This window comes from Dermacentor silvarum, chromosome 8, assembly GCF_013339745.2.
Source record: "Dermacentor silvarum isolate Dsil-2018 chromosome 8, BIME_Dsil_1.4, whole genome shotgun sequence".
In the NCBI taxonomy this organism is placed as follows: Eukaryota; Metazoa; Arthropoda; class Arachnida; order Ixodida; family Ixodidae; genus Dermacentor; species Dermacentor silvarum.
Window position 1 is genome coordinate 142,435,889 of NC_051161.1, and position 23,180 is coordinate 142,459,068.

The following is a 23,180-nucleotide window of genomic DNA, read 5'->3' on the forward strand; positions in this document are numbered from 1 at the left end:
AAAATCAGAACGACATGTTCGCCTTGCGTGTTTACTTTTGTGAGAACTTAAGAGCCCTGTTAATGACCTAATTAGCCACAAATGCAGACATTTCCTACCTAACACATCCCTTCGCAACGGGCGCGTGTCGGCATGTTTTACTTGTCTAATCATCTTTCACGAGCACGATCGTAAAGCAATCATAATAATAGTAATATACTACACGCGTCTAGAGAAACGCTACAAGAATCAGGCCTGCCAAAGCAGCAGTGGGCTTGACTGGCAGCCATTGCAGGCAGTAACAAACTGCTAAAGGCACCTTGAAGTTTAAATGCATGGCTTGGCACGACAGTGAAATATATACGTGTGCCTAAAGCTCTTGTTTGGGCTAGTTGGTGCATTCTTGAGCACATAGTAGGGCAGCGCAAAAAACACGGACTCGGATCCAGGATTCACGAAGGAGCGTGCTCACACTTTCAATGGGCTAATGCAGGCCTCCAAAGTGGCGCGTCAGCTGCACCCTCCACCGCACAAATCCCTTAGCAATCGACAAGCAACCCTTGGCTCCAGTTACAAACACACACTCTCCCCTCTCCTCTCATTCTTTCTCACTATCACCACTTTTCCTCACTTCAGGCTCTACACTCTGTCCTGAACCTCGCGCTTCTGCTCTCAATATCCTTTCTTATTAACCGGCAGATACTCTCCCGTGGGTCCTAGAGCACCTGAAGACCTGGGACGACTGGGAGACCCTGCTACTCTCCGGAGATCCGGTAGTGCCGACCCCTCTTACCGACTGGGCTGCCAGCAGTATATGGACCGAAGCAACATAAACGCATGAGTACAGGGGGGTCGTACGGGGGATCAGGAGCCTACGTGCTCCAAACTCATCAGTCAAAATAAAGATTTCACGGTGATGATGATGATGACCAAGAAAGGTACGTACACAGAACGGACACAAACTTCCAACTATATTTCAGAACAAGAAAGCGAGCCGTATATCAATACACATATATAGTCAACACGTGCCACACAATTTTGGTAAAGACTTAAGCACTTCCATGTAATCCCTATTAGAGACACACCCCATAGTAAGCATGTATGCCAAATGAATCGCGTCACAGACATGCGCGGATACGTAGACGAATCTATCACGTGAGCTGCAAAAACATGATGCGATGATTCAAAGGAACAAACACTGTGTGGCAATTAAACAAAACCATCTGAAAATGCAGCTTCTTTGCAAGTAAATTAACCGAAGCCATGCTTAGCATTTGTCAATATTCTTAGCAATAAAATAAGCTTCTATGACCTCCATTTGCAGTGTGTCCTTTGATCTGGATAGGAAAGCTGTGTTTTCAATATTCGGCGTGCACCCACACCGCTTACAATGAATATCAAGCAACCATCGGTTTTACTGCGTACAGCCCAGCTATGCTCTCGGGCCCTTTCGTGAAAACAAACCTATGTATACTCTTTCACAAGACAAAAGGATAATGTAAACGACAGCCGAAGCGCACTCTGTGAAGCGTTTGGCGTGCCGTTTGTTACACACAATGCACCTTTCTTTGCACATCTTTGCGCACACTTTGGCAACTTGCATGGAGCGGTACAAACTGTTCTTACCCCAAACCGATTGGCAACTTTCTTCAAATTGTGTGACACATAGTGCACCTAGGGCATTGCATCAAACGGCCTTTTTGCAGCTCTAAGCTGGTTTTTCTTTCCATTCACTTTCAAGTTCTGCAAAACACGCTCACAGGAAGTTAAAATCAGATGTTATGGGTAGCCAGCATTGCTCAGGCGATCAGCCTGGTGTAAAAGGCTTTCATTAACCCTATGTTGGCAGGATTTCTCAAATGCCGAACAACAAAGCATCACAATGGTCCTTTTTGCAATCTTGGAATGTGCGCTTTTACACGGCAATAGAACAAGAACAAGAAAGCCTCGGTTACCGTATAATAGCGCACATTTTTTATTCTGAAATATAGTTGGAAGTGTGCGCCCATCCTGTGTATGAACCTTTCTTCGTCCGTGTTTATCGCGCTGCCCTGTTATGTGTTCAAGTGTGTTCCTAGCTATATATTCAAAGCAACAGGCAGGGAAAACAATATCGCGCGATAATATCAAAACAAAAGAGCTAACTGAAAGCAAATGCTGCGGTACGAAGTCCTTCAATACCTCTTAGCTTATACCGCCGAGTTGATGGCACTCAAGCTAAACTTAGGCGGGGAAAAAAAATTTGACATTGGTAAAGCACGTGACGGACATGCCCCTACGTCAGCAGCGGTAAAAGAGTGAATGACAAGGAAGCACCGTGGCAGTGACGGTGTTACGTGGCGGTGAAGAGAGGGTGTTACGTATCAGGGGCGGCAGAAGACTATCGTCCTTTTGACGTCATTTGCAGCGAAGCAAGCAGATAGTCGGCAAATTTTTCGCTTACATAACAGTCACCGTTCATGGTTTCTGCACAATTTTTCAATGTTTACAACTTCACCAAAAGTGCTCTCGTCTTCGGTAGGTCGCAGCAACTTTTAAGCATGCATATAATATTCAGCTGACTCGGTATTTCGGCATTCAACAAGCACCCAAGCACCACTAAAGCTAAGTTCAGTGCAACCCTCGTTTGCGAAATATTGTAGCATGTGCGGTGATTTAGTTGCGCTAAGCACAAGCATCCAAACATGTGTAGAGAAATGCTACAAGTGTCTATGACGAAATGCGCGAGTTTTTCTCCCAGGATCATACTTTGCCAACCGCGTGTCTTCCTGCATGGTTTTCTCTTTCATGTTGCTGCGCTGTGATTCTCTAAAAAGTTCTGAAAAAAAATATTTTGCACGATCGCCTTATTACATGCACTTGTTTCGAAAGCATTGAACCCAAGTTTTGGTGCCCACAGGATGAAGAGCGCCCGATAACATTCCGAGGCAGTATATACTTACCAAGTAGTACAGGAACGAGAGGTTCGTGGCGGCAGTGCTGGCAACCTTCGTGTCCTTTTTCTCGAAGGCCTTCAGTGTTTCGATTGCCTGCGTAGTTCGAGGATGGAATTGTATTGCACGTCTGTGCGGTCGCCTTCAAGGCTGCGCCACAGCAGCGATCTGTGCTGCAGCAGGGGTTACTTTCACACAACTGAGACATTCATGCCCACCTGATTGAATTCCCGTTTCCTCAGGTAAGCGACAGCCTTGCAAATTTCCAGATCGTTCGCGATGTAGGCGTAAGCGGATGATTTGATTTGCTCCAGACACCTACGGCAAAACAACGTGTACGATACACGTACAAATAGGCATGCATACATGCATATGTATGTGCGAATAGTACAATATTCGAGCCACAGTGAAGTGCGTTATATTTTGTGAAAACTATTAAACAATACTTCACCCTTCGGCACCACATGCAGGCACACCAGACCGTATCTCACAATGCAAAGCAATGCGCATTGCAATGCAGCTTGTGATGCATTCCCCACGCTCCAACATCTTTAAATGAGACAGCTTTTGTGCTTAACGCCCGGAATTTTCCAGAACGAGCAACACTTGATCCTATGTTCTTTAATCAATATTGGTCACGTGCGCAGTGGCATGGTCGATTATCGTAAATTAGTTGCTCTTTTAACTTCTCGTGCAGTTGATACGAAAGCATCCTTATCCTGTGCAATTTCAGTTGTAATTCGGTTAGACAGACCCAACTTAAGCATATCAAGAAGAGCTCGTATTTTCAACTATCGCATGCCATGTTGATAGCGCAACCAAGGTGAGAGTCAAGCGTTTTGAAACTGAACGCACCCATCGGCTGAGACTGAATATATTCGTGCCTTGTCTAATAACAAAAAATTGTACGAATAAGAAATTGAAGCGATATCGCGAGGTGGCTGGTTCGATTATCAGACTTTACGCGAGCATAATAGTGGGTGTGGTGCGCAAAAAAATGCGTGTTCTGCATTTTTCGTGCGCTACCGAGAACCGCAGTGAGCTGCCAAAATTAATGCGGAGACCTCTGCTACACTATCCTCTTCGGCGTAGCTGCCATTGTTAAACAAGTCCCTCATCAACATCCAAAATTAGCCTAGCTAGTTGTCGAAGCTCGTTCGTTTGTTCTTACGAGAGCTCATTTTTGTTATTAAGGGGAAACGAACTCCACGCGGTAAATCCGATTAGGGGTTAACAGCAACATTCCTATTGACAAGTTCCGCAAGAAATCCTAACCTAAATCCTAAAGTCTTTCGTTTCTTGCATTTTTTTTAGTTATGCTCCATCAAACGAACGCGGGATTGGTATGGACTGTGTATGAAAATAGTACCATGAACGGGGATGGTTTTAACAGCATTCAAGATTTACAGATCACTGCCAGGAATTTTTCCAACAGCCATGCTAATCGTAATGAGTGCAATAGGATTACAGATGCAGCCCGAGGCAGGGAAGGCAGGATTGACACAGGAAACACCATAAGGGATACGTGACGCATATTCAATACAGTCGCGGTATGGCTTCGCAGCTTACCACTCGTAGCCTTCAGAAAACGAACTGCTTATCACAGGGGCGATGAGCTTGGCGGCTGTTGAGATGCACCATTCGGCTTCCTGTCTTCTGTGGGGGAAAAAATGGCACGAGGTTTGTGTCTTCTACGAGTGTGCACACGTACTCACTTGTGTAGCTATAGATAGTGGAAATCGCATGTAAAGAGAAGCGGCTTATTGATAACTTCGGCAGTTAGCTTACGGAAATGGTAAATGGCCATAAAAATGTTTCAGCCAGATTCGCTCTGTTATTCCGATATCACACTTCACCTGCCGTGGTTCAGTGGCGATGGCGTTCCCTGCCTGACCACGGGACGGGGGGTGGCTTGCAATAACATGTAATTAACTAAAATAATAACGAATTAAAAATGCGTTCTCGTGCGGACTAGGAAGTTTTTAGGGATCATTTAAGAACGCGTTCTTAAATTCGTTATTATTTTCGCTATTAAACGGTCGTGCAGGCCACCCTAGGTGTTTGACTTGCAACTATAAAGGTGGATCAAATGAAAATGGAACCCCTGGAGTTGTGGACATCAAATTGTATCATTCTTTGTATGAAGCTGAGTATCATTATAAAAGAAACGCTGATAATGTCCTTTCTTGTTGTTGTTGTTGTTGTTGTTGTTGTTGTTGTTGTTGTTGTTGTTGTTGTTGTTGTTGTTGTTGTTGTTGTGTTGTTGTTGTTGTTGTTGTTGTTGTTGTTGTTGTTGTTGTTGTTGTTGTTGTTTCAGTACACTCAACTTCATACAAGATACAACATATTATACAATACGATGTCCACAACTCCGGGCATTCCGTTTTCATTTGACCCACCCCTTCATACAAACTGTGGCATTATTCCTACGGAGGCGGAATACAATAACGCTCATGTACCGTGCATTGTGTGCACGTTAAACAATCGCAAGCAGTCAAAATTAGAGACAAGTGGCCACTGCCAATCACTATAGCCTGGCTTTTTTTGTCGAACCCAGTTTATTAAAAATCGGCTCCGCAGTCGCCAAACGAGAGTATACTCTTATGCATCCTAGTGTTCTCGATCACCAAAGTCAGAGTAGAAGCGCGCAGCACACGTTTCCTCGCCTGTCAAGATCCCGCGGGTAATAGCGAACTATGCAGATGATCCCGCTATCAATTACATACCATTAACACGTATATGATTGGTTACTTTAACACAGATTTAAATTATCTACCTTGGGCGCGGCTTACATCTCAAAGCATTCCCCCCTAGCGCGCATGCATTCACAAAGTGTTGAGCCGATCAGCTTTTCTTGCAGGATAAAAAGAGCGCTTGCGCGAACCCCCTGTGCTATATGGACACATGCTGAGTCACGTGAAGAACTAGTCCAACAAAATGCAGTAGATGTGCTCCAAGTGGCTGTAAACAAGACACACGCGATTAACTTGGCTTGTCACATTGTAACATTAATGTATGTGATTCGCCAGCGCCATATTTATACTTTCATCTAGCAAAAATGATCGTACCACCCTGTGAACCGTGCGGCACAGAAGAGGCATGTCTGTTTGTGCAGTACGATTATGACAATTTCTTTCACTTGGCATTACTTTGAAGTACAGAGACGGGAGCGTTAGCTCTCATCAAAATGGCTGATTGGTTATCGATGACGCTGTCAATACTGCCGCTCACCTCTCCCGCTCGATCTGCTGTAACGAGTCATTTTTTATCTCCTCATAGTATAGCATCTCGGCTGGGTCACCCTGAAAGGTAGAAAACACAATACACGAATGAGAGCGTCTGAACGTATACTAAACGCCAGCGACATGTGTAATGTACATGCAATGTAAGTTCGTTTTTGAAGGGTGCAGAAGCTGCCTTCCCCGTAAAATCTTACAAAAAGGTGTTAGCCTTTTTTTAATATTTGCTTTCATCAAAATGAAATCGAATATCGCCATCACTTACTTTTCATTTCATTTATTGTACACTCCAATCCGAAGCATTACAGAGGGGAGTGGTTACATAAAAAAAAAATTCCGCAGTTCCGCCCAAAAGGCGAAGCATCGATTGCGATAGAAAATTAGTAGACAGCTATACGAAGTAAGGATAGTAGTTTTATCGGCCGTATAAACCTGGTAATAATCGCTTACTGACTGAATTAACAAGCATGGTGTTAGCGTGCATAGGCAAATATGAACACATCACACTCGATGACCGCGGACACTCGCTCTCAAAACGCTGGCGTCAGGAAACGCGGCAGCTGCAGTGAGAGAAATGACCTTCGATCTGTGTATCACTTCAACGCTAACTGAGCGACGAGAACACTGCGCACACAAAGCTATGAGCCGCCTGCAGATCACTTTCAAGATAAGGCGCGCGCGGCCGTGCAAAGTACGCAGTTGGTGCCGGAGTAGAACGCCGCCCCCGCTGCCTCCCCGCTGCCCTACCCGCGCGCGCCAGAATGAGACGCGATCGTCGGTTCCCCATGCGCGCGGTCGCCAAATGCGCAGTTGCTGTCGGAGAACACCGCCTGCCCCCCCGTCCTCCCTCCCATCCCCCGACAGCCCTTCGCGCGACGAAAGACAGCGCGCTTGCTCTCAGCCTCCATCTCTTGCGCGGGCTACATTGAACCGCGATCGTCGGCTCCCCTAGCGGGCTTTCACTTGCACATACAGTATTCAGCGCGCGGCGACGGTGTTATCACCCTAGGACTTTATATTGGAGCATCACGGCGACGGCAGAAATGCGCTTGGAATGTCCATACACTTGCTTGAATGTTCATACAGTAAACGAATAAATAAGGCAGTGAAATACTTCAAAGCGAAAAGCACACACAAGCCAAAAGTACACCAAATATTGAAAAAGCAACAAATACTACCGCAAATAATCTCATTTCATTTACTCTTTTGTCAGAAGTACAATTTTTTTCAAGCAGCTGCTGTGGATCTTGGGCGTAGGCATTGCGCTATTGAGCACTGGGTCGCGGGTTCGATTTCCTGCCCCTCAGTGGCCTCATTCCGATAGAAGCGGAATGCAAAAAGCGTTCGTGTGTCGTGCCCTGATGCACGTCAAGGAAGCCCAGGTTGTCAAAATTAATCCCGAGCCCTCCACTACGACGTCCTTGATAACCGCTGTGCTGTTTCGGGATATTAGGAACAACAACTCTTTAAAAAAAATTACACCATCTTCCCGTAGGGGAACCCTGAGTAGTATGCGAAGCTGCCATGGGATCGACTCAAGTTCCCATTACGCGAGCCCTCGTTGCATCAGTAGCAGCTTCTCTGCGGCGTTGACGTTTCCTTTAGGCTTCGCGAGCCCGAAGTTCGGGATCGGCCGGTCGCCGCTGCCGTTTCGTGGCAGCGGCTCGAGCCCTCTTCTCAACACCGCATATCCACGAAGTGAATGATGATGAGTGGGCGAAGCACCGGGGGATCGTTCAGCCAAAACGCCGGAAGCATTCTCTGGAACCCGACAGCTGGCTTCCGGAACCGGAAGCGGAACCGGAAGTTTGAACCGAAGTGAAATCGGAAGTGGAACCGTAACCGGAAGCGGAAGCCGGCTTCTGGTTCCGGCTTCCGGAAGCCGGAGCTTGGCGTACATGCGCAGTAGGGGTGTGGACGCCGCATGGCGGAGGGAGGGACATAGCCCCGACCATAAGATACTTCTCATCTAAAAGGAAACTCTATTGCCACTGAAATTTGTTCTGCCACTCAGCACACAAACTTGAGACGAAACAGACAAATGTCGAAATACGCACGAGCGTTACTTTTAACAACGGGTTAAAGCCTCAGTCCGGTTCCTAATAAACCATTATGAAAGTATCGCTTGTGTACTTCTCGACTTCTGTTCGTTTTGCACTAGAACAGATAGATGTACCAGCAAGGTCGAAACTAAACCCTTGCCAGTGAATGCATACCTGGGACGGCTCGTACTTGTCGAACTCGTCGATCTGCTCTGGGGCCACGTCGAGCAGCTTGAGAAAGCTTCGGCGAACCTTGTCTGCTCCGCCACCCACTGCCGCGCCGACGGCGAGGTGATACTGACAGACGACCAGGTGCAACGCTGTGCGGAAGTCTGCCCGCTCGGCCATGATGTACTCGAGCGAGGTGACAGCATCCACCAGCTGGCCCATGCGCACGAAGGCCAACGCGATGTTCTTCATGATCTTCAACCTGCACAGCGCAGTCACCTTGCTTCAGTTGGCGAGACTCCGTGCGCACGATTCTCACGCCGAAGGAGATGGCTTGGAGACCACATGCGGTAGGTGTCCTCGTGAGTTTTTCACGTCTTTCGTGTTTAGAACATGTGGAATCAAGCCAACAGCCTCCGGTTCAGAACACAAAACACGAAACCAAGGCGCCATAAGAAGATGCTTGACACACAGCTAAAACGAAGGATGACGAAGAGAGTCTGTTCATACTCTAGCAAAAGTTTAATCCCCTACTACTGCACCTTGAGGAAAATCACAGTTTCGTAATGTTGGCCACTGCTCGGAAGATCTGCTATGGTTTCCGTGATTTGTTGCTATATCATTCTTTCATATCAGTCATTTTAAAATGTGAAACCTTTCGTATCGGTATTCGTTTAAAACTTGTTTGTCGAAGCAACGTTCTTTTCTTTTCCTACGCAAATAGGTCACTTAAAACGGCCTGTAAACGGTAGGATTGTAATCATGATGGGTCGCTGCACAAACTCAAGGTCAAAACTTTAAAGTGCCCACGCATACGAATGATGTGTCCATTCATGTGCGTGCACGTAAGCACGTGGTAATCCTAACCGATATCTGTCATTTCGAACGACCGCAGTGCCTGCACATATTTTCCGCACAATTGAACACTGGTGCATGTCTGGGTATGCATCGCAGTGAAACAAGTGCGCGCATGTGGTGGCACGCTGCCCCAACATACTAAAGTACCACCTTTTCCTGTCACTCTTTCTCTAAACTTCTGCGTTAAGTGTCCGAAAGTGTCAGGATGAACGACACGCAAGTCATGCCGCCAATATCACGAAGCAATTGAGTTATCAGGGACAACCACGCCCTCTGTACATTTACACGTATTTAAAGCTGTATATGCAAATACAAACAAATATATTGAGAAATGTTAAACTTTGTCAGAAACATGATTCGCTGTCTACCTCATGTCCTTATGGGTGTTCGGCACCTGATCCAGTGCCATACGGAAGAACTTGATGGCTTTAGGGTAGTTTCCTTGGTAGAAGTAGATGTTGCCCATGTTCAACTTTAAGCGACCTGAAACAGACGCCACACGTAAGCGCACGTATGTGACCTACTGCTATGTTACTGTTACAACATCAAGTTCTTCACGTGAGGTTTAGGCACTCCCACTGTGTGAGGGAAGAGTACACACGCGCCAACGATGGCTCGTGTGACGTACATGCGACCATGCTCCATCAAACTAAATGCAATAGCACACGTGACAATGGAGACGTTTGATTGCTCTGCGTAAAGTTCGAAGAGCCGACGAGACGCGTATGCACTAAAAAAACACAGCATATCCACGAAGTGAATGATGACGAGTGGGCGAAGCACCGGGGGATCATTCGGGTAAACCACAGCTACGGACGAGAGATAAAGAGAGCGCGCGTCGGGAACGAGAGAGAAAATTACACCATCTTCCCGTAGGGGAACCCTGAGTAGTATGTGAAGCAGCAATGGGGTCGACTCAAGGTAGTTTTATCAGCTGTATAAACTTGGACATGCAGCAGCACCAGCAACGCGCAGAACTGTTGTCGACGCCGTCGGCGTTTTGCCCACGTTCGCACCGAACTCGCGCAAAGTGGTGCCGGAACCGGAAGTGGAACCGGAACCGGAACGCCATCTAGTGAACACTTCATAAAACTACAGGTGACTACGGACACACAACGCCATCTATTGAGCAATTCATAAACTAGAGGTGGCTACATACTACTACTACTACTACTACTACTACAGAGGAGGGAACGACCCACACCCTAAGGAGCTTCGCCCCTAAAAATAAACTCTGGGATTTTACGAGCCAGAACGACAATCTGAGGCACTCTGCAGTGAGGGACGCCGGATTAAATATGACTACCTGGGGTTCATTGACGTGCTCCTAAGTCGAAGTAGGCGAGCGTTTTCACATTTCGTACCCATCGAAACATCGGCCGCCGCGGCTGGGATCAAACAGGTGACCACGAGCTCAGCAGCACAACACCATAGCCACTGAGCTACCGCGGCAGGTGCATTAGAGCTAACAAATATCATGCTACACGCTGTATTTCCGCGAGTAATGCACACATAAGCAATCTCACACAAAACGTACCTGTGTTTCAAAATTGCTAAGTTGGTTAGGGGCAGGTTTTTTCTCATTTCCATTCTGTTCTTTCGTTTTTTTCTTGTAGGGCGGCCGTTCACTTCTATGTAAGATATGCGCGTTTAGACGTAAGCATCTTAAAAGTTCTGGGGCCAAAATTCACAAAGCTTCTCGTTTGTAAAGGCCGCCGGCCGTTGCTAACATGTACAACACTACTTAAAGAGTGTGAACGTACTCACTTTTTTTTTATTCTTCTTCTTTTGTGTGTGTGAATATCGGAAGGCAGTCGGCAGCCTCTTTGGTCGGTTAATCAGTTAGCGTTCTGCAAGCAGTAAGTTCATCTATGCGTGTCCACTGATAATACAGTAGGTATTTTCACAGCATTTGTCACAACTCCTTGGCGCTTCTTCAACTCAATTCAATGAAAACGCGTAAATGCATCAACCGTTTCCACACTGTTTGCTACGTTCGTGTCGAAGAGAAAAGTGGCTGGGCCCCTACCTGCGTTGGAGAAGGCCTTGTTCTTGACGATGAGTTGGTATGTGCTGAGAGCCTCGGTGTACATTTGGTTGTTCGTGTACTGCACGGCGAGGTTGAACAGCGCCTGCCAGGAATACCGTATACGAACCGGGTCGGACATTTCCTTTACACTTAATGTTCCCTCGTAACCTGGGCTGTTTGACATACCCACATAAAATGAGGACAGAGAAGGTACAGGTACAACGCGATAAATAAAGCACGGGCATTCCTTCTTGACCTGATGCTTTTCACACCCGCAACGAGGAAAGCTCTGCCCCTTCTTCGTCCTTCCCTAAGCATCTGAAGGAGTTCGTGTGAGGGATTTTGCTAGGCTCTGATCTCCAGTCGTCATTTGTATTACCGTCTCTCTCTGTTCGTCCTTTGTTTACATCCGCCTTCTCACTTATCAAAAGCATATCCGTGAGTGAACCAAAGCGTAAGTACTCAAAATACCCATCCTAACATTTCCTCTCACGGGGTTCGTACAGGTTTCCAAGGCAAAAATTCAAGGATATTCCAGAATTTTCCAGGACCTGTCACAAGTTTTTCAAGGACTCAAAGCGTATTTCCCCAAAGTAGGATTTCTTTAACATTTCCAATTATGAATAGTTTTATTTCACTTACAATAAATAAATGTATATCACAATTATAATAAAAATGTCTAGCCTTGATAACTTCTCTAGATCACAACACAAAATGAACGCTTACAACAGCGGCTAAGATTTCTCCAGTATAGACTGGGTAAAGTTTACCACAAATATTCAAAATATTCAGCGTAGGGTTATTGCACTAAAATAAAAATATATAAATGTATATCCCAATGATATTAATAATGTCCAGCCTTGATCACTTTGCAAGTTCACAACAATACCAAGAAAGTTCACAAAACACAATTAATGCTCTCAACAGCTACTCTGACTTCTCCAGTATTAACTACGCAAGTTTACCGAACATTTCCAAACCATTCAGTGTAGTCTTGCTACACATCCATTATATTATAACAAATAGATGTATATTGCAGTTTTGTAAAACATGTCTTCTCTTGATCATTTCTCGATACCGCTATATTAAAAGTTAACACAACACTCACAACAGCTGCGCGGGCTTCTGCAGTATTGGCTGGGTTGCTTCATCAAACATTTCCAAAACATTCAGTATACCGTATTTTCCGGCGTATAATACGCGTCTTTTCTAAATTTTTTCATCTGTGCGTCTTATAGAACTTTGCGACCTATGTACGTTTTTAACAGCGAAGCTGTTTAAGCCAGCCGTGGTTCGTGGTTCGTATCAAGAAACTATGAAGAAATAAACTTTCTTGCCGAGGCGGGATTCGAACCCGCGTACCCCCGGTCCCAAGGCGAGCGTCGTAACCACTAGGCTATACAGCCACTTTTTTTGTTTATTGGATGGAATTATTAGACGTTCGCAGAGCATGCATTTAAGTGAGCCATATGACTGCGTTCGAGCGTTGTCGTCTTCATCCACAGCTTGCGCGTTCGCACGCTCGTGCTCTGCGAGAGAAAGAAGGAGATTCTAGTGGAAAGGGGTGAAAGTTTGGGTTAAGTGCAGCACGATAACTGTCTCATTATAGAGGACACCTCCACCGCGCTGCACAGGGGGATGGGGACTGAAAGATATGATTAGAGAAAGAATGGAGTCCTGCTCTGCGAGGTGAAGAGGTTTTGCGCGCTATATGATCGAGAGCGAGAGAGAGACGCTTTCACGGAGCGGGTCTGTTGGAACGCGTTGTCGGCATAGCAACGCAGTGTCGGTGTTGCAAGCTGCGCTATGCAACGCGCAGTGACGGCTGCAATTCCGAGACGCGCGAAAATAAATTAACATCATCATGAGTAATAAGATGAAAAGTTCGCGCGAACTTCCGGAAAATACTGGGCTACGATCGCCCAGCTTCACTGTTTCAAGCGTTGTGCGGCCGAGTGCAAGGTTAAGCATGTTTTTCTTTTTTTTTTTCTTTTTTTTTTTTGGGGGGGGGGGGGGGAATCTGCCGTCAAAATCGGATCCGATGTTATGGCCACGCGAAGCGCGCTGGTTGACTTAATTGCTACGGGTTCTGTGCGCGCTATCGAGGTACCGGGTTCTCGTGATCAAGTTCTCGAGCGCCGTGCGAGAAGTATGGAGCAGCAACGCAGGCGGCGGTAGGCTGACCGCGAGTCGATCGACCCCGAAGTGGTCGAATCTGCAGATCGCTGTCAAGATACGGCGCGCGCCGCTGCGCAAACTACGCAGTTGCTACGAGAGTACAGGCACAAGAGTACAGGCAGCCCCCCACCCGCCTCCCGAGCTGCCTTCCCGTTTTCCTCCCTTGTGCGCGATTCGGCTCACCGTCGCACGCTTTCACTCGCGGGGACGATGTTATCGCCCTTGGACTTAATACGGAACATCGCGGCAACCACGACGGCAGAAATGCGCCTGGAGTGGAAATATATGGGTACGGCCATGGTAGCGGCAAGAACACGCGGCTAAGCGTCATGCCGCGCGCGGCAGAAGCGGCAGGAATCGGGGGTTTTGCGGCGTGCCGCGCGAAATGGGTTCGAGACCTATTTATGCGGCAAATGCCGCGTGCTGCGAGATGAAGAACCAATCAAGAGCGACGAGGGTGACGTCACGAGCCATCACAACCGGACCAGGGGCCGGACACTTCGACTAGTTTCGGTATCTGAAATAAAGCGTCCGCCATTGTTTTGGTAGGAAGCGAAAATTCAGCAACTTTTGCATGTGTGGCCCTACCTTTCCAACCTACGCATGAATAAAGTTAAGTTATGCAATTATGTGTTGAAAAAATATGTCCTTGGCCATTTTCGTTTTTTTAACACCCTATATATTTATCCAGACTCGGCCTTCGTTGCGCCGAAGGGCGGCGCTCTCGCTCTTATCTCGTCTGCTACCATTCCGTTCGTCTGCTCCAGCCCTTTTCGCTGTCCACGTGTGAAACTTTTTAGAATTGCAGGAAAGCGACAATTTTGGTGTTTGTGAGTGCGAACATCTGAAAATGTCGGCGAAACTAGGCACAGGACACAAGGCGTGTTGTGCTGCTCTTTGGTGCCGCAACTCGGGAAGGAACAGCGCAGCCAAATTTTTCCGCTTCCCAGCGGACGAAAGGTAAGCACACTTTTTTTCGGTACGAAGAATCATGTGCTGTGCTTATCAAAACGGCCACAGAGCGAACCGAAACATTTCTGCCCTTGCTTTACAGTCATTCTTTTTCCTGGCACTGCGCATTTTTCAGTAACGTTGTAAGCATGTAAAGCTACTTGTGGACAGTTTCTGGTGATGCCAGCTGACGCTCAAACGGAAATTTCGCTTCGGTATTGGTTTTTTTATCGGTGGACCTGCATTTTTTTTCTTCGCGAAGAAATCTTGCAAAGTATATATATGTTCGCCGAACGCGCTTATTCGACGAACTGGCTCGACTTCAGAGCATTCCGACGAGCAGTTCCTTGGGGTGACATTACCACATTTGAATGTTTAAGAAAGAAGCCCCAAAATAATTACGTACGAGCGACTGCTTACATTCCGTGTCACGAGAAGTTCATGTTACCTGCGCTAAGGGCGAGCTTCGCTTCACTTTTGAACTCGTGACATATTTTCTCGCTTTTTAGCACTCTATATATTAGTGTCGCTTTTATGTGTTGTTTATTGATATTCATGGTGGTACCTGTTTCATTTTCTAGGTGTGACGTATGGCGGAATTACGCCCAAAGAGCAGATCTTGAGGGACTCGCACGGGAGCAAATGTACAACGGCTACCGCCTCTGCTCGGAACACTTCGCTGAAAATGCCTACGCCGACCCTGCCAAAACACGACTCCTGTGGACGGCTGTTCCCACTGCTGCAGTGGAAGTGGGGTCCCCGATCGACGAGGGTAAGAAAAACAATTTATTAGCGGTTGCGAATGTGTGAGCATTTGTAGTTCGTTTTCACGCGCCTTATCGCTTGATACATAATTCACGTTCCATATTTAAGCATGAGTTCAAGGTGTGTCCTTTACATTGGATTTCATGCAACCAGCTTAATGTACAACTGCCTTCCTTCGCTACCTCCTTAACCGAGACCGATTTCTACCCTATCTTCCAGGACCCTCCCGGGCAGAAGCCACAGAAGCCACGGCTGGTTCGGCTCAAGACCACCCTGCCGGCCAAAAGAGCGTCGTCCAGGTTGTAGGTATGCAAAGGCCGACTTGTTGATTTTGGGCATTAAGGCAGGCGGCGTGCATTCTTGCTTTGTGTAGAACTAGTATGCAAGATACGGCGCAAAAGCGAACAGCACGGAGCGCTTCTTTCTTTCTTTTTTCATGTCGTCTGCTACGGCTTCGTGTGACGTTACGCCGCGAAATTTGTTGCGCGTGCTCCAGGGAATTGCGTTCTTTTCGTTTTTACTTAATATTCGATGATCATGCGTGGTAAAGGGTGTTCCAAACTGCTGGTGTAGCTAACGCTGCGAATATTTTCCAGCTTCCTGACGCAGCGAAAGATGCGAATATCTTCTTTTCACAACGACAGAATTCACGCTCGTAAGAAGACGCAGCCCACTTGGCCTTGCTGTAAGCGGCATATCTGTCGCCCGCCGTTGTCGCTTATCGGACATGGCGTTACACTTTGAAACACGAGGTCGCAGAAATAAATTGAGTTTCGATAGGGCCGAAGTTAACGCACGCCGCCGATGGTCGAAATATTTCGCAGTTGGTTATTACGGCGTGTCTCACGCACGCATCGTGGTACGTAAAATCGCACAATTCAATACGACGAAGCTAAGTCTTGGGTACACGCTGCAACGATCTGCATAATTTTCGTTGTATAGTAGAAATTTTACAGGAGCAGGTGTGCGCGTGCCGGCGCAGAGCAGCTTTTAAATTATTTTGACTTAATTACCTCTTGTGGGCTGTGTAGGCAATGGTAAAGCGAAAGTAAATTAAAAAAAGAAACTGCAATACTACAATGTTCCTAGCCAGCTAATGAGACAACACCAATGCTAAACATGTTACGTAATTGTACAATAGCAATGCAACTTTGAGCAAAGCTTAATGTCTCTTAGAGGAATATTTTTAGTTGAAGTCATGCAAAGATACACAATCGAAGCTGACCCGCATAAGTTGGAAGCGCCATTTTGCGAAAAAAGTGCTGAGACTTGTTTAAAACATGTGACCTAAAATGCTGCTCATTTCCCCCTTATTTCCAGAAGATGGAAAAAGAAAAAGGAGCTGGCAATGTTGGGCTCAACGTCCTCGTCACCTGCTCTGCATGATCAGTTCATTATTCACGAACGTGTTACTATGAACCTTCGTTTGTGGTGAATTGTACTGTGTACAGCCAATGAACGTGGTGACCCCTGCAGCGATAATCTATATACGATGAATTGTGTGAAGACTTCTCTTATGTTTGTGTAACCAATACAGATGCCAACATTTGTATTTACTGTACGAATTACACAGCTCTGTGCTATTGTGGTATGTATTGAGTTGTATCGTTTGCAATACGTTGCTAATAAAATCAGTGAATACACCACATTTTCCGACTACTCAATTTTCTTGCTCAAACAAAATTGTCACGCTTCGAGCTTGCTAGCTCGCGTGCATTTTAACTGAGAAATATTTCCTAACAAATGTTTCGTGGACGTGCTCAACGTCCGAGAAAATTAGCGACCGAAAGCTGTAGAAAACAGTATATGCAGCAGCAACACAATCTAAAAAAGATGCAAGCGGTGCTCTTTTCCGCTTGCGGCTCACAAAGCGGTCGCGCGCTCGTCGAGCGCATAGCAGACGACAAGCAGCTCGGCGTTTCCTCCTCTCTCATCAACAAAAGCGTTGCCATAGCAGCATCAGCAATTTTTTATTGTTTATTGGTTTCACAGTTTGGCCTACCAAACACCAGGGGACAAATTGGCGCTAGTGACGCAAACATCGTTTACCCGGGGGGTATACCAGCTGACCTAGCCCTGACCGGACCGCAAACGGTCCGCGCCGGGTTTTTAATCGAGGATCGTCGTCTCTCGCATGAAACAACGAGCGCTCGCGATGTTGCTCACGCGTTCGGAGAGCGCGGGAGATCTTATCGTGCTACCGCGTGGCGAGACGCGCTTGCCACGGTGGCCTCGCGGCGAGGCCCTGACGCGCGGCAACTTGCCGCTCGCGGCATGACGCGCGCGTTTTTTGCCGCTAGCCTGGCCGTACCTTACGGCACCCGAACACTTGCGCGTGACCCGCGTTCACGAAGCGAAACGTCACTGTAACTATTTTAAATCGCTTAGCGAAAGAACAGGTGCGTCTTATGCACCGGTGCGACTTATATATCTTTTTTTTTTCGGAAAAACTGCCTTTTTGAGGGGGGTGCGTCTTATACAAAGGTGCGAATTATAGACCGAAAAATACGGTAATGTTATTGCACTTATATTGTGATAAATAATATAATAACAAACCTCCACCGAAAGGCACTCAGCATCAGTGGTAAAGTTGCTCTCCAATATAGCTTTCTTTAGCTTCACTAGCTTCAGCTCGCGCGCAAGAGCGAAAGTGGGATAAGGCAGACGGACGCGGGAGGAGTGAAACGAACGATAGGGTGAGGAAAGCAGCGGGAACAGTGCCAGCCGAGCAAGCACCGAAGCGCAGCACGGGTCTCTCGCTCCGTTCGCGGTTTGACGCGGTGAAGCCTGTTATTTTTCCCGGGCAGTTCTGCAAAACGGAACCATATGTGCCCGCGCCAGCGTATTGTTTCTGAAATGGGGAGTTTATCAGATCGACGGCGTTCTACCACAGAAAGGAGGTCACAATGCCGATATCAGAGTGCATTGCTCGCGAAATTCAACGATTTTCAAGGAAGGAAAAAAATTCCAGGACATTCAAGGGCCTTGAAAACGCAGTTTTCAATTTCAATGGCTTTCAAGGATTTCAAGGACCTGTACGCACCCCTTTGGAACAAGCACTTCTGAGTCTAAGACTTAAAAGTGTTCGTTGACATCCTGAACATTTCTTGTCGAGTCCCGGCCGCAGCCGTCAACAAATGTTTCCGGGGAAAGCTATTGAATTTCAGCGCAAACTTTTGTAAGGCAGCTTACTTTCGTTTCGAGCACTAATGACCGCCTGAAAGACAAAACTTGCGCCAAGGAGGCGAAGCGTGCGCGTGCGTGCTGCACTCACGCAGTACATGAGGTCAAGGTTCGGTGGAACCTCGGAGGCTGCCTGCTCTCGCTGCCGCGACAGGTTCCTCTCCTTGGCGACGGCGTCCTTGGCCTGGTCCAAAGCCTGCGACAAAAAAATGGCAAAGGAACAGCCGTGGACGCGGCTAAGCATTCCGAAGAAGTGTTCCAAACAAGACTGAACAGTGCAGAAAAAAAGGGAGCCTTGAGGTGAATGGTAACGAAGCTACGCATACGTACGTTAACGCTGCTAAGGAAATCAGTTGCTAACCTGACGGAGACATGTCGAAACGTTGTATCTGGGGAGATTCGTTGTTGCAACCACTCTTATCCATCCAAATAAAGTGGTTTAGTTATCATGCAAAAGTGACTACGGCTCTTTGTAGGCGTGCTAATTTTACTAGTGCAATAAAGTGGTAGAAAGTCTCGTCGCAGACAGCACAAAATCATTCCCCATAATTATAGTACACTTATTCTAGAATTTTTCGTAAGACCAAATGTTAGATTATCGTGACGGCGGACATATTGTTAGCGAAGGTGGTCGTACAATGGCAAATAGCTCTTAGAAATAAAGCTTTACTGAATTCCAAGCAAGGTTTATATTAACGTGCGTACTTTATTTTGAAAAAAAATGCACGATTAAGACAGGAACTAAAGCTTCGAGGCAAGGTAATGAAACATCACGAAAATAATTTTTGTAGCGATGAGGAATAGACACACGTACGTACAAGGACACATTCTGAGGAGACTCGACAGAAATGGAAGGCCGCACACTGCGAACAGAAATTTCCAACCTGATAATGTAGAATGTAAATGAACACTATCACATATAACCACATGACTGTACAATCATATTTGCACAGATCCCACGCGCCGTGAGAATCGATGTTATGCAAAGCATTTTAAGGCGAAAACCTCATATGACACATGAAGCGCAAGATCCGCCAAGAGTCCGGCATTAACATCCGATTGGAAGAAAACCCACGTGACCAAGTGATGACGTCACGTTCCCGGCGCTAGACTTGCTGCGGCTCGCACAACGAAATTCCACGGTGAACAGCCACGGCGCCGTGGCGCCAAGGTTGATTTGGCCCACACCCAAAAACATTGACTTTGCCTAATTCTAAACTTCAATTGACCTACGTTCAAAATCGACCCGACCCACTCCAAAAATTGTTTTGGCCCACCCCCGAAATTACAGTGGCCCACACACAAAAACTGACGTTGCCCAATTCGAAAACTGAGTTAACGCATCTTCAAAACCAACTGCCAAAATTGGCTTGGCCCACCCTCGAAATTTGGGTAGCTCACAACCCAAAAATTGACTTTGCCCAATTCAAAAATTGAGTTGTGCCATGTTCAAAATCGACCTTGCCCTCTTCCAAAATTGACTTGGCTCACCCCCGAAATTTGGGTGGCCCAAACTCAAAATATTTACTTTAATAAATTCGAAAATTGAGTTGACCCGCCGTCGTTTTGTGGCTATGGTGTTGGGCTGCTAAGCACGAGGTCACGGGATTGAATCCCGGCCACGGCGGCCGCATTTCGATCGGGGCGAAATGTGAAAACACCCGTGCGCTTAGATTTAGGTGCCCCTTAAAGAACCTCAGGTGGTCCAAGTCATTCCGGACTCCCCCACTATAGCGTGCCGCACAATCATCAGATCGTAAATTTGACACGTAAAGCCCCATAATTTAATTTTAATTTTTTTTAATTGACCCGTGTTCAAAACCGACCAATCCCACTCCCGAAATTGACTTGGCCCACCCCCGAAATTTGGGTGGCCCACACCCGAAAAATTGGCTTTGCCATTTAGACAATTGAATGGACCAACGTTAAAAATCGACCTTGCCGCTCCCAAAACTGACTTGGTCTACCTCCAAATTTGGTTGGCCTACCCTCAAAATTGACTTTCCCAATTTGAGCACATAACCAAGTGAAATGTACCGCGTGGAAGAGTGAGAATGCCTTCGCATTCAATGCATGCAAGGAGACTTAATTGCCTGTTTAACATTTTGCAGGTTGTTAACCCAGAATTGTTTCGGGCTCTGCAAAGCGTTACCAGGTGTACGAACACGTTTGTGGAAATTACATATTTGTGCGTGAAATGCGAGTGTACGTGTGTTTGACGATGGCATCAAGGCGATGGCGACCGTGACGACGAATATTTGGCGGCAACAGCATGATTCCTACGGCCTCCGTTCGACTCGAATTTATATGACATGCCAATTGCTTGTTTCCGCATAGATGTTTAACGGGCGTAAGTGTGACATACAAGGATAGTGACGTGGTTAAATGCGCTTGACATTTGGCAAGGAAGTCTAATTGGCGCATAATGCAGTGAATGTGTACTGCTTAAGTTGCCACATTGCACGCATATGTTGTGTTGTTGATCCTTCTTACGGGAAGCGATAGATACCTCATTTCGAATGAGCATACATTGAAAGCTTTCCTATGCGTGGTCCATATTTGTCCGACGACACGCTGCACGATCCCAAATTTTCTTGTTCTAGGAGTAATGGGTAGGTGGCGATAGTTCGCGCAACTTTCACCTGCTTCCACTTCTCACACCTACTCCCATTTTGTTGTGTTGAATGCGATACCTGTCATGTCACTCGTGTGAAAACCAAGTTAGTAATTTGCAGACGTACGTGCTGGTTCGTTCTAGAGTGCGTCCTTGCGCCGATGTGCCTATGTAAGCCTCAGAAAAGGAGAAACTATCTTCTTATCTCCACAAAAGCACGTCTAGTGTCGCTTCTCTCAAGTTTTAGATCACTAACTACGGAACGAAGAAACGGAACGAACAATGATTTTCCCTGTCCTTTGCACACACCGAAAGGCGACACGCCAGCAACTTCTGGGGCGGAATCTAATAACGGTTCCGAATGCGAACCGGTTCGCTTCGCCGCTTACGTCACTAAATAGGCCACTCCCAAGCCACGGAGGTGGAAGACGGGGAGGACGCGACCAATAAACGACAGGGTGCCGCCTCTGAAGTGTACGTCATCATATGACGAGTTAGTCGACAAATTGCGAAATGCTTCTTCTTGTTCAATAAATATGAACTATTATTTAAATATTGTCCGGAAAGCTTTCAAGTATCATCGCGTGTTGACGTATTCCTTTATTGTACATTGCCACATCACCATCAGTTGTGCGGAAATTTTGAAAGTTTGTTCTTTTTTCTATGATGTCGTCGCACAGCCATCGGACGGTTCCTGTTGACAGGCGATAATGACGCCGAAACTCCATATCTGTCAGCTCTGAAAACGCGTCTAGCAAATCCAGTCGTTGACGGGTCCGGGAGAGCATCCCGAGGCAACGAATGAGGGGCGCCGCTATGTTTTCGTGTGTATGTAGTCGTACCTTAGAGATAATCAACGCGCGCGCACCGCCCGCGAGTCTCCGAGGCGGCACGGCCCGCGCGCGCGGCCAAGGTCGCAAGCAAACAGCCAAGCCACAGCAACGGAAGCCAAAGCGGACTACCTCTTCGCCAGTTCCACTCATGGCCGACGGCGAGTTCGCTTTGAAAATGATTGACAGATGCGTGACTGCGTGACGTGTTCAAAATTTGCGGTACCACCCCGCGTTCTCTGACGACCGCTGACGCAACCACAATTCTGACAAATCCCGTGAGGGCAAGCGAATGGTTCGCATTCGATACCGTTATAAGATTCCGCCCCTGGTGGGCTGTTAGGGCAAAAGCTGGCGCACCTCACCCGTTAGCAAGAACCGAACGTGGCACTGTGCGTCACTTTGCAGCTCTTTCTTATTACGCTTCCCAAGAAAATGACGTGTGGGATGGCTATTGTGAGGCGCATCAAGATGCCTTGCGCGTCCCGTACGTCTAGACTTCCCAGCTCATTCTGGCACAACGCTTCATCATCGTTGCCCGTAGTCTGCAGTTGACTCGGGGCGGTAATAGGGGAACGTAAAGAGCAAACAAAGCCTAACATGTCAGTTCGCGTGCCCCAGCTACTGGCCCCTGCATATCGTCTGTTTCATGTCGGGCAGTTCCTACGTACTGTTCGAAAGGACTCTTTCCCACTCACAGTTGAAGAGCCAGAAAAAAAATTAATTGCACTCCCTGCGCTTTCGAGCGCGTTAATTTCCATCGGCATTCGTTCCAAACTCAGGAGGAAATATTTTATAATTGAAATAAGCGCATCACAGACGTTATGAAATCCCATAGTAAGACGCTCACCGCCCGAAAGCATCCATGCCAGGTGTGCAGTGAGCAGCAGTTTCCTTAGACAACAATCATTTTGATGCGTTTAAGCTGAGTTCGGGATTCAATCTCTAGTTTTCTTCTAAATCACATCTCTTACAAGAACTTTGTAACATTGTTCGCTTTCTTCTAACTTAAAGAGACTGTTACACTTTAGACATGATGTAAGGAATTGTGAAAATCGCGGTACCACCCACCAGCTTGTACTGCTGCTTGGATGCGGAAATGGAGCTCTGCTCCACCAGCTCCATGACGGCGCCTTCCAGTTGCTTCAGTCTCTCCTCGGGACTGCACTCAAGGTAGAAGGAAAAGAAAGCAGACTATTCGCGCTATTTAAATCCGGTTCCTGGTTCACTGAGGCACTGTGTCTACATTTGTGGACGCTAACTTGAAGTGCCTCCTATATAAAAAGTGCAAAGAAAAAGCTGTTTGCAAGGTGCTGGAAAACACGCCTTCCGTTTGTGAAACGGACAAGTACTGGTGCATTCATAAATCTGACAGGCAAAAAACATTTTTTCAGCGAGCGCAAAAGATGTT

The 23,180-nt window shown here is 46.9% G+C and overlaps 1 protein-coding gene across 1 annotated transcript in view; it reads right to left on the minus strand.

The window, feature by feature from the left end:
* LOC119462461 (intraflagellar transport protein 88 homolog) overlaps positions 1 to 23,180 on the minus strand; it is a 73,490-nt gene that overhangs the window by 49,794 nt on the left and 516 nt on the right. Inside the window, 9 exon segments of the mRNA XM_049672990.1 lie at positions 2,922 to 3,008; positions 3,131 to 3,230; positions 4,482 to 4,568; positions 6,144 to 6,214; positions 8,368 to 8,623; positions 9,588 to 9,702; positions 11,249 to 11,351; positions 18,417 to 18,521; positions 22,841 to 22,936. Coding sequence (XP_049528947.1) covers positions 2,922 to 3,008; positions 3,131 to 3,230; positions 4,482 to 4,568; positions 6,144 to 6,214; positions 8,368 to 8,623; positions 9,588 to 9,702; positions 11,249 to 11,351; positions 18,417 to 18,521; positions 22,841 to 22,936 — 1,020 coding nt within the window.